We start from the raw sequence: 16,038 nt of genomic DNA on the forward strand, positions 1-16,038 counted from the left end.
GCATGTGAGAGATGATTCTTTGGTTCTCCAAGGGGATCTCACAAAGTGAGCATTTACATTGGGAATTGTACTTTTTCATTGATATAAAATGGCAGTTGTTTGATTAGCTAGAATTTAGATTGCCTCCTGCTGAAAGAAGTTCTTATTTGCTAATAATAACTACAGAATCGCATCTTGGTGTATTGGTTAGGACTTGTACTCTTTTGAATGGTGCAACGTGGGATTTTTTTGGGACTATTCTAAATATGTTAGCAATCCTTTCTCCTATCAAACTTAAGAATTGATGAATTATTCATACAAATTCTTGCTTAACGGTTGTCTGTCTTTTCAAGTCAAGTGTCTTTAATGTTTGATGTGAGTAACAAGATTAAAGCAAGGTCAATGCTTCGTTGGACCTAAATATATTCTAAGCTCTCTTGGTTTTTCAAACTTGGTATAGTAGATTATATGCAATTTTTAAAGGGCATCTGCATCATGAAGCTTGAATTACAATCAAAATCTGCGGCTAGCAGTAATTTCATGTATGCAGCAGCTGGGCAGAAAATGCAGCTGCAGCATTGAATATTCTTCAAGGCAGTAGCTAATGAAAGTTGCAGCTAAATTAGGTGATGTTTTTAGTTTCATGTCAGTGTTTTCATTGTAGTTTTGTTGTTTGTAATAATTAGTGCACATGCATGTATTAGGTGATCTATTAATTACTTAGGAAAAAACTAAGAATGTGCTAGTTACAATTGTAACTAATTGTATTACAGAAGTTAATTACAGCAGTAACCACTTAGCAAGGCTTGTCTGCTTGTGGGGCTAGTAGTATAAATAGCAGTAATTCCAACATAGGATAATTTTTTTTCTAAATAACAATAAATATTAAAAAATTTAGCTAATTGTAACGTTTCAAAACAATGTTGAAAACTAGCATCTCGAGTGTCTAAAAATCGAGTTCCAAGATAAAACTCAAGTTTTTAAGTCTCGATTTGTAAGCAGATGGGTCCGATGTAGTAAAAAATCCACGTGGAAATCAAGTTTTAAAGACTTGATTTATATAAATTGCATAAAAACGCTGCTATAGGGTTTTAAAACGTTACTATAGGGCTTAAAAACACCACTATAGGGCTCTCAGAACCTGGTATGGGGTGATCACACTTATAAAAAAAATTTGCAGGAAAACGCCGTTATAGGGCTTTAAAACATCACTATAGGACTTAAAAACGCCACTATAGGGGAATTTTTTTTGCATGGAACTCGAGTCTTAAAGACTTGAGATCTATGTGACATTTTCAGTCCAAATCGTCCAGCCAAACACTGGCAAAGTGAGTCTTTGGGACTCGGGTTTTAATATGGATCTCGAGTTTCTAAAACTCGAGATGCTATTTTCCTTAAAACTTTGAAACGTTGCCTAACTTACTACATACTTGCCCATCACACTGCTACTCTGCCCATTCCCTCCAACATAGGATTTTGCTGGGATTGTTCTAAACATGTTTGCAATCCTCTCTCCTAAACTTAAGAATTGATGAATTATAGATACAAATACTTGCTTAATGGTTGTCTGTCTTTTACCAGTCAAGTGTCTTTAATGTTTCTTGTGAGTGATAAGATTAAACCAAGGTCAATGCTTCTTTGGTCCTAAACATATTCTAAGCTCTTTTGGATTTTCAAACTTGGTACAATAGATTATATGCAAATTACAAAAGGCATCATGCCCCCATGATGGTTGGTTCTTATCATTTATTCACAGAAGAAGAACAAAAGGCGAAACTATTGAATGGCCAATACAACTTTCTTTGGTTTTTTTTATTAAAAAAAAAAAAGAAAAAAATTAATGAGAGATTTTTTCCATGTTGAGTGGGTGATTTTCTCTAAAGCAATAATAGGGAAACACTAATGGAGAAAGGTGGTTTAATATCTCTCTATAATTGGATGCTATGTAAAACATATATAATATCAAGGTGCTTGCTTCCTTCTATCCAGACTTTTCACCTATATTTTATGTGCCAGGAGATGGCAAAGGAAGCAAACCTTCTTAATGACAACCACTTCAAGCCAAATATTATACAATACAAAATCTCAGTGAGGAGGCCAACACAGTGCCTATGTCTATCGCATGCCTGATTTTATATATAAAGAATAAATCATATCAATCTATTTATATATGTATGTGCAGGGAAATAGCTATTCAGTCTTATATGTGCTATGGCTATGAATGTTTAGCCCATAGAGAGAAATATGGAAGGATAAATTTGACTGAAACTTGGTGAGCTAGCCCAAGTATTTGAGTGGTTGAGCCACCCCTAATTTGTAATATCTTAAAGCAAATGTCCACAGGCCCAAAATCCAACCACCCTTTATATAGTAATACAATATGCTCAGTATGTGGTTGTGTACCCAGCGTCCCAGCCAAGCCTGAACTAGGCTTGAAAGTTCAATATCCAAAAGCATGGGCGCTAGATCTCTGGCTAGGAATGGGTTACACCTTATAAGTTAAAACTCTTTTAGACTCCTCTAAGGAAAATGTGGAAACTTTAAAGTAGGCCCATTGTCTTTCAAGTCCATTAGTCTTTCACTCAACCACCATTCTAAATACTTTGGAAGAGTGACACTTATCTCATATTCCCTTCACTCTTCTTTTTTTTGGGTAGAAAATATCATTCTTATTAATACCGTTTCGGTTTGTCCAGTGGAATGGAATATTTCAGTATCGGCCGATTTCGGCATACCATTTTAGGGTGTTTCGGGGTTCTTAAAAAATAATTTATATATATTCTTATAGAACATAAAATTGTCAATTCTAATAAATAAATAACTAAATATCAAATAATACAAATCATTTAGTCTTAACTCTTAAGTCTTAAACATCAATAACTTGAAATATAACATCAATTTAACATCACACAATAAGAAGATTACAAGACAATAACTAAATATCAAATAATACAAGATTTATTCCTCCTCATCATCATTCATGAGAGAAGGATCAAATTCATCATCAAAAGAACTCCCACAAGAACTACCAGCACCCATTGGAAGATTTGTCAACCCAGGTTCATTGTTGTTGTCATCATCATTATCGTCATCAACATCAATAGTTTCAAGTTCAGCATCCTCTTCCACATTCACTAGGGTTGTTGGTTCATTAAGACAATCCCAATTTATGTCATCTGGATTAAGAAGTGCAGGTTCTTCAGCCACCTAATCTCCCATCAAGTCAATGTTATCCAAGCTTATAGGATCCAATGCATACTTATTCCTTTGAATGTTCCTACCAATGAGAATATTAAACATTAGTAACATTTTATAAATTATAATTATTTGAAAGTACATTTCATTTACATATGAGTAACAATGATAAATTTACCTTTCTTGAAACCTTAAATTATAATGGACAAAGACCAAATCATTTACTCGTTTATGTTCTAATCTATTTCTCTTCTTTGAGTGAACATATTCAAATGTGCTCCAATTCTCTCACAACCAGTTGCATCACAACATTGACTTAGCACACGAATGGCAAATGATTGTAAATCTGGAACTCCAAGTCCAAATTGCTCCCACCATGAAACTACAATAACAAATAAAAATGTAAAATAAGCATTGCCCATGTAATCTTACAATAACAACTATAAAGGATAAATAGACATATTGAAAGGAAATACTATTAAATTATTAATGTTTACCTGGATTTAGTCTCTCTGGTTGGCGAATTGCTAGTGACGTGCCAAAGTCACCAATTGACTTTTTGTACTCATCAAGTTGTGAACTTATTTTGTCTTGAATGTTAGGATCGGGAATCAACCTCATTAGAGTGCTTAGCAACCCTCTTTGAACTTCATTTTGCCTTTTAAATGAAGGCCTAAAGTAAATTGCAGGCTTAAGAAAGCAACCTGCTGCATGCAAAGGACTATGAAGTTGTTTGTCCCATCTAGCATCAATAACTCTAATATAATTTCCATACAAAGAAACTTTGTTCTTCAACCTTTTTTTTATTTCCTTTTTTGCTTTGTCCATTGCTTCATACAAGTACCACATAGCAGGTTTCTCATCCCCATTAACAAGATGAAGCACTCTAACTAAAGGCTCACTAACTTTCACTATGTTCTTGCATTGAAACCAAAACGAATAATCTTCCAAAACAATTTTATTTATCTCCTTCCCAACAGCAATCTTAGCATGGGGGCATGAAAGCCATTTACCACAAGTGAACATTTGTCTAAGCTCTTTTTTGAACCTTAGCATGCTCTGTAGACTTAAGAAGTTAGTGGCAAACCTTGTAATTGCAGGACGACATAACTCTCTTCCATTTGTAAAATCTTGCCTCATCAAGTCTAAAACAACTCCATGGTTGTAAATGAACTTGTTATCTTTTTTTCCTTCTTAATTGCTTCATCAATAAGAGGGAACCACCTAGGATTAGCAATATTCTCCAACATCAAGTCTATGCAATGAGCTGCACAAGGAGACCAAAATAAAGTACCATACTTCTACTGTAATTTTTTTCTAGTTTTTTATAGGCAGAAGCATTATCTGTAATCAATTGCACAACATATTCCACACCAATTTCTTGAACAACAGAATCAACTATGTTGAACAATGTTTCAACATCCTTTGTAAGGCTTGAAGTGTCAATAGATTTCAAGAACATGGCACCCCTTGGACAATACACCAAAAAATTCATTATTGGTTGTTGTTTTTGATTTGTCCACCCATCAGACATTACTGAACAGCCATATACTTTCCAATCATTTTTTATATCTAACAAAAAAATCATTAACTTCATGCACAACATTTTTCAAAAGGGGTCTCCTCAACTCATAAAAAGAAGGCCCCTTAAATCCTAGCCCAATAGCAGCAATGGAATCTATCATAGGTTGATAATAGGGTGACTGAGATGCATAAAAGGGTACATTAGAATGATACCACCATCTTGCCACATTCATTTTTGCATTATCAATCATTGCTTTTGTAGCTAAAGCACTTCTTATAGAGGGTTGAGCACCGGGGGTTGTTCTAGGAGCAAAATAACTCTTAATTTTCTTTTTTCCTCTTATTTGACCCATATCAGTGTCAACATCCTTTCCCCTAGATTTTCGTTTACCTAATGTTTGAGGCGGACTCTTTTGAGTCTTTTCAACAACCCTAACCTCATCCTCCTCCTCCTCCTCCTCCTCCTCCTCATCAACATCAAATGGATCACCATATGGGTTCCCAATTTCTGATTGAATCCTCTTTTTAGTTTGTTTAGATTTTTTCAAGTCTTCAATCATTTGTTTCATTTGAAACCTAATATCAGATGAAACAACTTTACATGATTCAACTTGACCCCTAATCCCAGCAAGATGATAATTAAGTCTAGTAATACCACCCCCTTTAATCAACTTATTACAATGCAAATATATAGTGTTATTTTTTGCATTAGGCACTGCACGGGCATGAGCCCTTGCGGGATCCTCTGATCTTGCAGGGGCAGAGGCCACAGAAGCAGAAGAAGTACCAGCTGAACTATGATGAGTACGATGATCAACCATAGTTTACTGTTCAATGAACTGAAATGAAATTCAATCAAATGCTGTAGCTAAAATTTAATTTAATTTGCATGAAGTGAATGAACAAACAAATCACATATCTTAAATTCTTAACTCTTACGTCTTAATCGTAACTCCTAAGTTCTTAACCATAAAACAAATCATAAGAAAAAAAAATTATGACAATCCAAGAAATGAACAAACAAAAGCTTAAGTTCTTAACACTTAATCACATATCTTAAGTTCGTAACACTTAATCTTAACAAATCATAAGAAAAAAAATTATGATTTGGCTGAAGCTTCAATCCGAGAGAGTGAGAGTAGAGAAAGAATACCTGATTTGATTGAAGCTTCAATCTGAAAGAGTGAGAGAGTTAGAGATAGAGGTAGTCACGAGAAAGTGAGAGATTGATGAGTAAAGGAGCAGAGAGCACAGCACAGCACAACACAGAGAGCAAAGAACGACGACAATGAGTGAGAAAGAGATTGAAAGTGAAGGAATCCAAGAATAGAAGAGGAATATAGGATTAGGCTTTTTAGTAAAGTCCAAAACAGCGTCGTTAGAGTCTTTGGACCTTTACTTTTTTTTTTTTAATAAGTAATAACAGGCCAAATCATGTACCGGCAGAAATTGACATCTCGGCCGAAATTGGTCGGAATTGACCGAAATGGCCCGAAATTTAACCCGAGGTGGAACGTGGGGTATTCTGTTACCGGTTTGCATACCGGTACGAAAAATTCCGATCATTCCGGCCGGAACGGAACGGAATCAATAACAATGGAAAATATTCCCTTCACCTTAGTAGCTAAATCAAACGGTTAAAAATAAAACTCAGGAGACAAAAGTAACTCCTTTAGGAATGAGTATACATTACTAAAATATATATATATATATATAAATATATATATATATATATATTTTTTGTTATATTGTAGCTCCATAGATTGTCTAGACTCTAGAGGTAAATAAATAAAGTTCTCCAAAATAGATTGGTTCCAAATTTATTTGATTCAAGAGGTTTGAGTTCCTAATACTCTGAAAGAGTGACTCTTATCTCATATTCCCTTTACCTTAGTAGCTAGCACCCTAAATCAAATTGATTAAATACCTCAAGAGACAAAAGCTACTCCTTTTTAATCATAGTGGCAAATATGAAAAATAATTAAACCATGTGAGAGATGAGTATAGACTATAAACTACTAAAAAAATAAAAGAATTTTATGTTATATTGCATCTCCATAGATTGTCTAAAGGTAAACCAAAATAGATGGGTTCCAAATTTATTTGATTTAAAAGTTTTGACTTCTCAATATTTTTTATCAAACAAGGCTAATTTCACATTTTGTGATATCACCTAATTTAATAAAATCATCTACAATTTCAGAAGTGGGTCTAAAATCATCATTCTTGCACAGTTAAATTATTGTTTTGTTCCCCTTGGGACTTATCCATGGCCATAATCATCACTGGCAAACCACATCATATCTGTGCATTTGCTCTTTGCAAAAATAGTAATTTCTTTGGACTCAAACTATGGATGAGTTTGGTATCAGCTTTAAATTTTTAGCTTTTATGTACACCTTTTTAAAATCTCACTTTTTTCTTTTTCTTTTTTGCATTTTCTCACTTTTTCAATTTTTTTTAGGGTACAAGTATACTTTAGTACACTTTCAGCAAAAAAAAATTAGCAAAAAACTAAATAAGTTATTTCCAAACCTGCATTCAACATAACTAAGTTCCAAGCCTCTTTATTCAGAACCTGTGCAGAGACAATTGGCATTATTTATAGTGTTTAAGCAATGGGGAGAGGTTGAGGAACCAATTGGCATTCATTTGGAGCACTGGCTATAGTATATTATTATACTACAAGCTTTTGGGCATGGTCTTTGAGTGATGCATTTGTACAAATTTTGAATTTTATTCTGCCTCCTTATTGTAATTTCCTTTTGGTCATATTCAAATCAATTTTTCTTCCTTTTGAGTTACACTCTTCCTTTTTCTCAGACATGCAAATGAAGGTAGTTTTTGATTCTCTTGTGAAGTCCATTAATAGTATTTTAATATAGTAGGTACCAATCTTTGCCTTTGGCACCAATCTTTGGTACTTTGATAAAGTAAATAATATTAGTATAGTTGTAACGTGAAGTATTGCATAGACTCTACAAAGGAAAGGAAGCATCACGTGTGATTACTGATTAAAATTGTATTTTTTTAAACAACATCAATAATTTTTTTTTTTAAATTGTAAAATTTGTTTGGATCTTTGGATTTATCATATGCCAAACCCCTTCAAAAAAAGAATTTAGAAAAGAAGTTAAGTGCGTATACAAAAATTGAGCATTGCATTGGCCATCACTGTTTAGCCTAGAGAGTGAGAAACTATATGGGAGGAGTAAAGTGGGCCAAAAAACTATATGTGAGCCATCACTAATTTGAAATACCTTATTACAAATGTCCACGGGCCCAAACTTTGACCACCCTTTCTATAGTTGGGTGCTTAGTACACTTGAAAGTTCAATGTGCTCGGTGTAATTTCAACATGCATAGATATTGTTTATAGAAATGGACAAACATGGTTTTAATTTCTATTTTATACTTGATCTGTCCACAGGATTTCTAGTATGAGAAATTCGTCAAATGAAATTGCAGTATTTCCTTTTAATGCTCTTTCTTGACATCATTTCTCAGACAGGACATAAATACTTTGAACCAAGTCATGGTTGTTCGCATCTAGTTGTACCATGCCTTGTGCTCATCTGTTAGGAACAAGAAGCTTATAGATAATAGGAATTTTGCAATTTATAATGTTTATGCTGGAACTAAAAGGCAAACCACAAGTATTTCTAATCCGCTATGTATGTCTATTTTTTTCTCTCTTTTCTGTTTCTACGCAATTCAGACTGCATTCAATTTTCTTGAGCTCATAATAAATTATCAATGTCCTCTTCTTGTGCATTTGGTGAGTGCCCATTGTTTTAAATAGGGAAAGTGCAATTAGGTGCAAAACATGAATGCAAAGATTCAACAACATTCCAGGTTATTACATATTTACATGTTTATCAACATCTTTTATGTCATTAATTGTAGTATTTTTATTATTATTACTGTTATTGTTATTTCTATGAAAGCTCGGTTATGCATGATTAATAGGTGCCCTTCCTCTTGTCTTGTATGGTGAGGTTCTTTTCTTTTTCCTTTTCTCAACATCAATTTTACACGTTGTCCCAGTAAGAATATTGGCCTAGTATCTTAATTTGAAGGCATACCATGTACTTTGTAAATTTTGATGTTAAGAACATGGTTATTTGGGGAGAAGTGATCGTTAATAACATTACTAATTAACTTATCTAGTCTAATTAAATGCACTCCAAGGTAATCTTTAAAACCTTGCTAGGTGAAGAGACTACTTCTTGTTTAATAAGTTTAGGGTTTAGTTTAGAAAATGTTAGTCGGGCCTTTCCTACCTTCAAGAATGTCATTGCAATACTGGGGAAAAACACTTGTTGACTTACCTATGTAATTGTGTTCAAAACCATGCTTTTGGTTCTTTGCCCTGAATTAATTTTTAAGCATTCTAGTACTGTCCAATTGTGTTATTATTAATTTTTTTAAATGATGCTATGTGGATATGCCTATTCTAATCATCTAACTCTCTCCCCTTTTTCCCTACCCAGTTCTTATGTTATTTTTGTTTCAGTCTCCTAATGACTATGCAATTACCATAACCAGCATTATTCGCCACCATGAGACAGAGTACTCGGCATCTCTTGAGATTCTCTATATCCCTCTTGTTGTTGTTCGATGACTTATATTCATTTTTCAATAGTCCTTTACCAATAGTTATAATTGACAACAATTCTATTCAAGTTTCCAAGATATCACTTTCAACGTACTATTTCCTCCCCCACAAATTTAAAGTTAGGTTAGGTTCTTGTTTCTTAGGACCTCTTCTTTAGCACATAGGCTTCTGCATTCTGCACAAATGAGTTCCAAGCCTCTTCATTCAGAAAAGCAGTCCTAACATTGTCATTTGTCATCATTTGTCCGCACACTTACATAGATTTTGTTGTTAGTAGAATCTTACAGCTAGCTTGGTCATCATCATATGAAATACCCATGGTATTGAAATCAATTTTGCAGGGATAGAACCTGCAAGAATTCACAGTGACAGAGACTAAACTGAATGGAATGGTCCTTGGATGATAGTGGAAACTAAGGGCTTTGTAAATAATAACAACAGCTTAAAAACAGTGACTCGGCTTGAGGTCGTAAACAATAGAGATCTTTAGAATAAATGCTCAACTCTAGTTTGTTAAGAGTAACAAAGAAGGCTTGAAAATGGAGAATCATTTTGAAATGAAAGTGGTGAGCTTGACTAGATTTAGAGGTATCTTCCTTTGTGTTTAAATGGCCTGTTGGATATCAAAGATGAAGTTCTTGAGCTTATTTGTATTTGTATTTTTTTTTTTTTTTTTTTTTGTGGGGGTACTAAACTTGAGCTTATTAGCATTGATTGGCATAGTATTAGGTAAAAATTTCAAATTGAATGAAGTGGGTATATGAATTTTAGTTATTACCTTTCAAAAGTAATACTATAGTTATTTGACACATATGTCATATTGTACTTGAAATTTATGCTATTGGCTAATATTAGCACAAAAATGCCATTACACACTTTGTTGTACACTTGGTTTCACTCTCGACTTTTAGACCTTAATTGCAAATTAATCCTTGAAATTCATAATCGCTACGATTTTTTCCTGTGTTACTCAAAGTCTTTAACAAAGGCAGGTTGAAGAGCCTCTCATGTTAGTTTATTTTGTAATGACTTGGGTATTTAGACTATGTCCTAATCAAAGCACACATGCTATAAGATGCTATACGTAATAAAAGTCTGCTCAGGTTAGTTATAGACTTATAGTCATTAAGAGATGGGGAGAGGTTAAGGAACCAATTGGCATTCATTTGGGGCACTGGCTATATTATATAATTATTCTTTCATTCTCCAGCGAGGTTTTCAACATCTTATTCTCTGGCTCCTTCATTCTTACACTCTTATGTTTTTTAGGAAATATTATTTATTTTAATTTTAGGGGAGAGGGGGGGGGGGTATTCACTTTTTGTAGTTAAATCTCTATGTTGTGTTTTTATTTCTTCACTTTCTTGCTTTTACACAATCTATACAAGCTCAAATTTTAATGCCATTTCTATAACTTAGGTATAGAGCAATCTTTACAAAAGATAAAGAGAACATATTCTTATACTAAGTATGGAGTGTTTTCATTTTTGTAGAAGATCAAATACCACATTGCTTTAAAGGTCTGTATTGTGGTTTAAATCAACCAGTTACTCCAATGTAGTGGAGGGATCCTGCTCACTGGTGTTTTATGAAATGACTGTCTGGTTTGGCACAATCTTGTTACACTTAAGATTGTACTCCATTTAAAAGTTATTTTGTTTAGAATAACAAAAAATGCGATAGGTGAATGAGAGTCTTATAGTTGTGCAAAGTGTAGCTTCTTCATAAATTTTTTGTGTTAAATTACCTTTAAAAAAAAGGACACCCACTCACTCACTTCCTAGAGACGCACCATACAAGACTAATTGTAATAACTGCAATCTTCTTGCAAAGAATAATTATTAAAATGTCCAAGCCTTTATTCTTCTTGTTATTGTTTTTGTCTAAAAAGCACGGGTGCATTTCAGGATTCGGGTGCGGGTGCGGGACTCGGCAATTTTTGAAAAAATAGGGTGAGGGTGAAGCGGGGTGCGACAATTAAAAAATTATTAAAAATATACATATTTATATTTTCTATATATTTTTACTATAAAAATAGTCTTAAAAAATACATTACTATGGCCTTGTAATCTAAATATGTCAAAAACAAGCGATAATATAAAAAGTTAAATATTTTTATTCAAAATTGTAATCTATACTCTTTAAGAGGGAATTGTCAAGTATCGAATTAGAAATAAAATTATCAATAATTTTCCTTTTTATATATTAAAAAAATTAGACAAAGTATATTTGTATAAGTTTTAATAATAGTTTATTATATTTACATATCATATAATAGATTAATTAATTTAATGACTAATAACTAAGTAAGAAAAATCACACCTGGGGTCCCAAGTGTAGGACTTGTAGCAAACTGTAATCTAAATTGAAGTGAAGGTTGGGGAGTATAACTTTTCTTTAGAATACAACTTGAAGTGCAACCCACCACGTGTAGGACTTAAAGCAGATTGTAAAGAAAATCTTATTTGAACAAATATACCACTAGCGGACTGAACGAAGAAGTAAAGAAAAGAAGAAAAGGATTTGGGGCTTTTTAACTTGATTGTTGAACTGGATGCATTGAGTGTAGTTTATGTGTTATCTAGTGACAAGCCAAATCTGTTAATGGAACCTTTACTGTCTGATTGCAGGAGCCTCTACAGAGCAATCCCTAACAAACGGATACAGCATGTGTATCGGGAAGTCAATCAATGTGTAGACGCACTACCTAGATTGGGATCAAGTGTTGTTTCCTCTTTTGTTGTTTTTGTTGAACCACCGCCTGTGGTGGTCAGTTTGTTAGCCCTTGATGAGGCTGGCAATTTTTGTAACAGACTTGTTAGCAGTTAATTAAAGTTTCTAACCATTCTCACCAAAATAAAAATAAAAAGCAAAGCAGATCAGCAAAGAGAGAGAGAGAGAGAGAGGATGAAGAAGAAACCCACTGTGACTGTGGTGGTGCTTTAATTTTTTGCCCAAAAAGAATCCAAGATGCAGATCAGCAGAGCTTGGTGGTGCCATCTGTGATTGTGCTCTAACGATTTCGGCCGTTTTGGTAAGTTGAGATTGAAACGGTGCGTTTTGCACCTTTTTTTTTAATTTCGGCTTGAATCGGCCGGTTCAGTGCTGGTACCGGTGTGTTTCGGTGGTTTTGCATGAATCAGCCTGAGTCGGCGCGAGTTGGTAAACGAAAAAAAAAAAAAAAAATGGACGCGGCACCGACTCGCAGGCAGTAGCATTGCTCGCGCGTTGGGCTGCGTCGGACGTAGGTGCAGTGACCGTTTTGCCGCGTCCGTGCATCCCAGGTTTTTGTTAGGGGCCTACAATCATGATAGCCCAGCTTACCAGGCTAGAGGCACAACCAAATATCTAACTGGGAGACCACGTTCCTTTATGTGAAGAGCATCCAAAATATGGCTCTTTAAGACAAGCAGATGCACCTGCATAAATTACTTTAATCTCCAAGCCATAAATCACTTTAAAGTCTTCCAAACACTTTTTGCTAAGTGGACTAGGAGTAGCTTAGCTCTTGTGAAAATCATTAAGTCGTCTGCAAAAACAAATTTAATAAGATGCATATTTTCACATCTGGGATGGAATTTAAAGTTCTTGCAACCAAGAATCTTATTTTTTAGTATCTGAGTTAGGAACTCCATTGCTAGCACAAGCAAAGAAGCTAATGGATCCCCTTGTCTCAACCCCTTAGCTCCTCATAAGTAACCACCAATCCATTGAATCGTAAGCTTTCCTAATGCCCACCTTTAAAACCTTTTTGTGTGAAGAGACTACTTCAAATCTTGTTTGAAGATCATCTTTGTTACATAACACTTCTAAAATTTCAAGGTAAAAAACATTTTCTGTGACTTACCTATGTACTTGTGTTCAAAAAACCATGCTTTCATTTATTTGTTGCTGGATTAACTTTTAAGCATTCAAGTACTGTCCAATTGTGTTATTATTATTATTATTATTTTTAAATGATGCAATATGTTATGCCTATACCAATCATCTAACTTTGTCCTCTTTTTTCCCTACCCAATTCTTATGTTCATATTTGTTTCAGTCTCCTGATGACTGAATTTCAATACCCAACATTATTTGCCACCATGAGATAGAGTGCTTGGCCTCTCTTGAGGTTCTCTACTTGCTTCTCATCGTTGTTAAGTGGATTATATTCATTTTTCATTATATTTACTAGGTTTTGTGGTAGGTTGATGTTCTTTCCTTCTTTCTTTAGCCATCTATCTAGGTTCTCATTTCCAAGTCCTCTATTACATATAAATGCAATGCAGGATCTTTGGAGGAAGCATCCAGTTACTCAGAGCCTATTCCCAAGGCATAATACCTTGTAGTTTAGCTTGACAAGAGACACTACAAAAGAACTTGGCATTGGAAAGTGAATAGTTGCTGAACGAGTATAACTATAAGTGAGATAGTAATGAGTTCCTACCTGTCTATACTCTTTTGTATTTTGAGTATGTGAATCCTGTTTAGAGTTGGTCTCTTACCCCATCTTTTTTCTATGTACTTGCAGTTTTGAAATTATGTATATCTAGCAAGCTTAGTATAACAATCCCAAACACACCAGGCCTAAAAGCTTTTTAAAAAAGATCATGGCTTAGTCAATGCCTATAAGTCATTTTCTTTTTCTTTATTGAATTAAGGAATAAAAATCGTAACGAATGAAGAATTTTGAATTCCTTAATGATTATGTAGGGTAGAAAGCCCATGGAGAAAAGAGGGGGGGGGGGGGGTGTTTCCAAAATATACTTAACCAAGACACATGTCATCTTCCTATTTGGGGTTGAAGCCTAAGGCTCCAAATATCTTTGGAACCAATCTTTTTTCTTTTAATATTGAATAACAGTAAGCATGATTGTTACAAGAAAGACTTTTAATCAAATGATGGGATTTGCAAAATATTATTATGGAAAAAGGTTTTATAGTATAACTTTTGCAAAATTCACCTAAGTTTAACTTGAACACACTCTCTATCAAATATTCACCCAATTTTATATCAATGGCCTTACTTGAAAATGCGACAACAATGACAAAACCTTAGTTCCAAAATTTTGAGGTCAGTTATGGATCTTCAATACATTAACTACAGTCAGTTACATGTATTTTTTTCCTCCATTCTATTCTATCTAAAATTACACTTTCCGTTACTTGTTTAATTGACATCTCCTTTTTTTATTACTTCTACTAAACCAGACAGGTAATTGTCTATGGGTGCTTGAAACATATTTTTAGTGAATACTGTCAGTGTGATAATTCTTTGGTGGATATTTTTATTTTTTTTATGGCGGTTCTGCATTTGATAGAAAAAGAGGAATTGTAAGAATGATTGTAAGGGCATCTTGGTAACAAATTTTGATTAATGCACCGGATGAACTGCTAAAGATATGTTTAGAGATTAGATGTGAGCATGGATGGACTTACTACTTATGAGTCAAGAATTATATGTTTAATTGGCAGGCATTAGGGACATAAAAGCGTGTAAACAAGATTTGACCTGGAAGAACAAAATATAAGCATTTTCCATTTCTTAGATCCTTATTTGAGTGGATTTCAACTTCAGGACAGTTTTCTATGTCTAATTTACTTGAGATGCTTGATCTTTGTATTATCGTGAATAGTTGTTGGTGTATCTTTTGTGTGCTTACCTTGTACAATGGGTTGCGCCCCTGCTCTTTAATGAATCTTCCTGTATTGCATTAGACTCCTACGTCAAGCTTTTTGGCTAAACTCTTGGGTTGACCACCTGGATGATCATTTCTTTAACTCTGATATTCTGACTCTGAGTTGGCCTCAAGCTTTTTGGCTAAACTCTGGGGTTGACCATATGGATGATCCTTTCTTTAACTCTGATATTCTGACTCTGAGTTGACTAAAATACAATGCCTGTGATAAGAAGAATGTTGATATGAAGCTTTACAATTGAGGAAACTATTTCTTGTTTGGAATTTGGTATTTATGGATCCAAAGAAACAAACTCAGCTTCAATAATGAAAACATAACCCTACTCTTCACACTGCTGTGAAAAAGCAAGTGCTGGAATTTATCTGCTGTCTAGGACTGCAACCATCAAAAACCTCTTGTATCAGACAAGTCAGGTGGGTCTTACTCAATCTCAATTGGGTTAAACTAAAATCAGATGGCTCTTCCTTTGGAAATCCGAGAAGGACTGGCACTGGCAGTGGGGGTTTAATAAGAGATGACAAGTTATTCTAGAGCCACAGGACACACCACCAGCATAGTTCCTTTTTTCTTTTCTCCTTTTTCCTTTTTTATGTAGTATTTGAATGTTACCAATGATTTTTTAAGGTTTTTTTTTTAAGAGTTGGTTGTACCATTTTTTTTAACAATTAATTCAAGGACACATTTGGAATTGAACAATATTAGAGAAAATGTTTTCACAAATTGTTAGGCTGATAAGTTATAATTAGAGTAAAATCACTTTTAAATAGATTTATTATTAACATTATTTTTACTATGCACTAATCTTAGAAAAATTCACATCAACACTTGTACAAAAATTCGTGTCACCAAATTTATTGTTTGAAACTTGGTTCAAAGTACCAAACCCCTTAGGGTCCGTTTGGGATCCGTTTATTTTACTGAAACTGAAAATTTTTTGTTGAAAATACTGTAGATAAAGGTAAAAGTTAGCTAAAATAGTACAGTAGTAACCATGAATAGTATCAAAAAGTGCAGTAAGACCCATAAATAGTAGTAAAAAT

The 16,038-nt window shown here is 34.0% G+C and overlaps 1 protein-coding gene across 1 annotated transcript; it reads right to left on the minus strand.

Annotated features, from left to right (window-relative positions):
* Nucleotides 1–2,937: 2,937 nt before the first annotated feature.
* LOC126719141 (uncharacterized) lies at nucleotides 2,938–4,200 on the minus strand. Its single transcript, XM_050421727.1, has 3 exons — nucleotides 3,672–4,200; nucleotides 3,498–3,556; nucleotides 2,938–3,186 (listed from the first exon to the last, which is right to left on the minus strand). Exons 1-3 carry the CDS (start codon nucleotides 4,198–4,200, stop codon nucleotides 2,938–2,940), a joined length of 837 nt encoding a protein of 278 aa, XP_050277684.1.
* Between the last annotated feature and the right edge of the window lie 11,838 nt (nucleotides 4,201–16,038).

This window comes from Quercus robur, chromosome 3, assembly GCF_932294415.1.
Source record: "Quercus robur chromosome 3, dhQueRobu3.1, whole genome shotgun sequence".
NCBI lineage: Eukaryota > Viridiplantae > Streptophyta > Magnoliopsida > Fagales > Fagaceae > Quercus > Quercus robur.

Coding starts and splice junctions, on each gene's coding strand:
- LOC126719141 (XM_050421727.1), bottom strand. CDS start 4,200: ATGTTCACTTGTGGTAAATGGCTTTCATGCCCCCATGCTAAGATTGCT. Junction 3,557..3,671: donor ACCAGAGAGACTAAATCCAG/GTAAACATTAAT, acceptor TTGTTATTGTAG/TTTCATGGTGGGAGCAATTT. Junction 3,187..3,497: donor TACAATCATTTGCCATTCGT/GTGCTAAGTCAA, acceptor ATGGGAGATTAG/GTGGCTGAAGAACCTGCACT.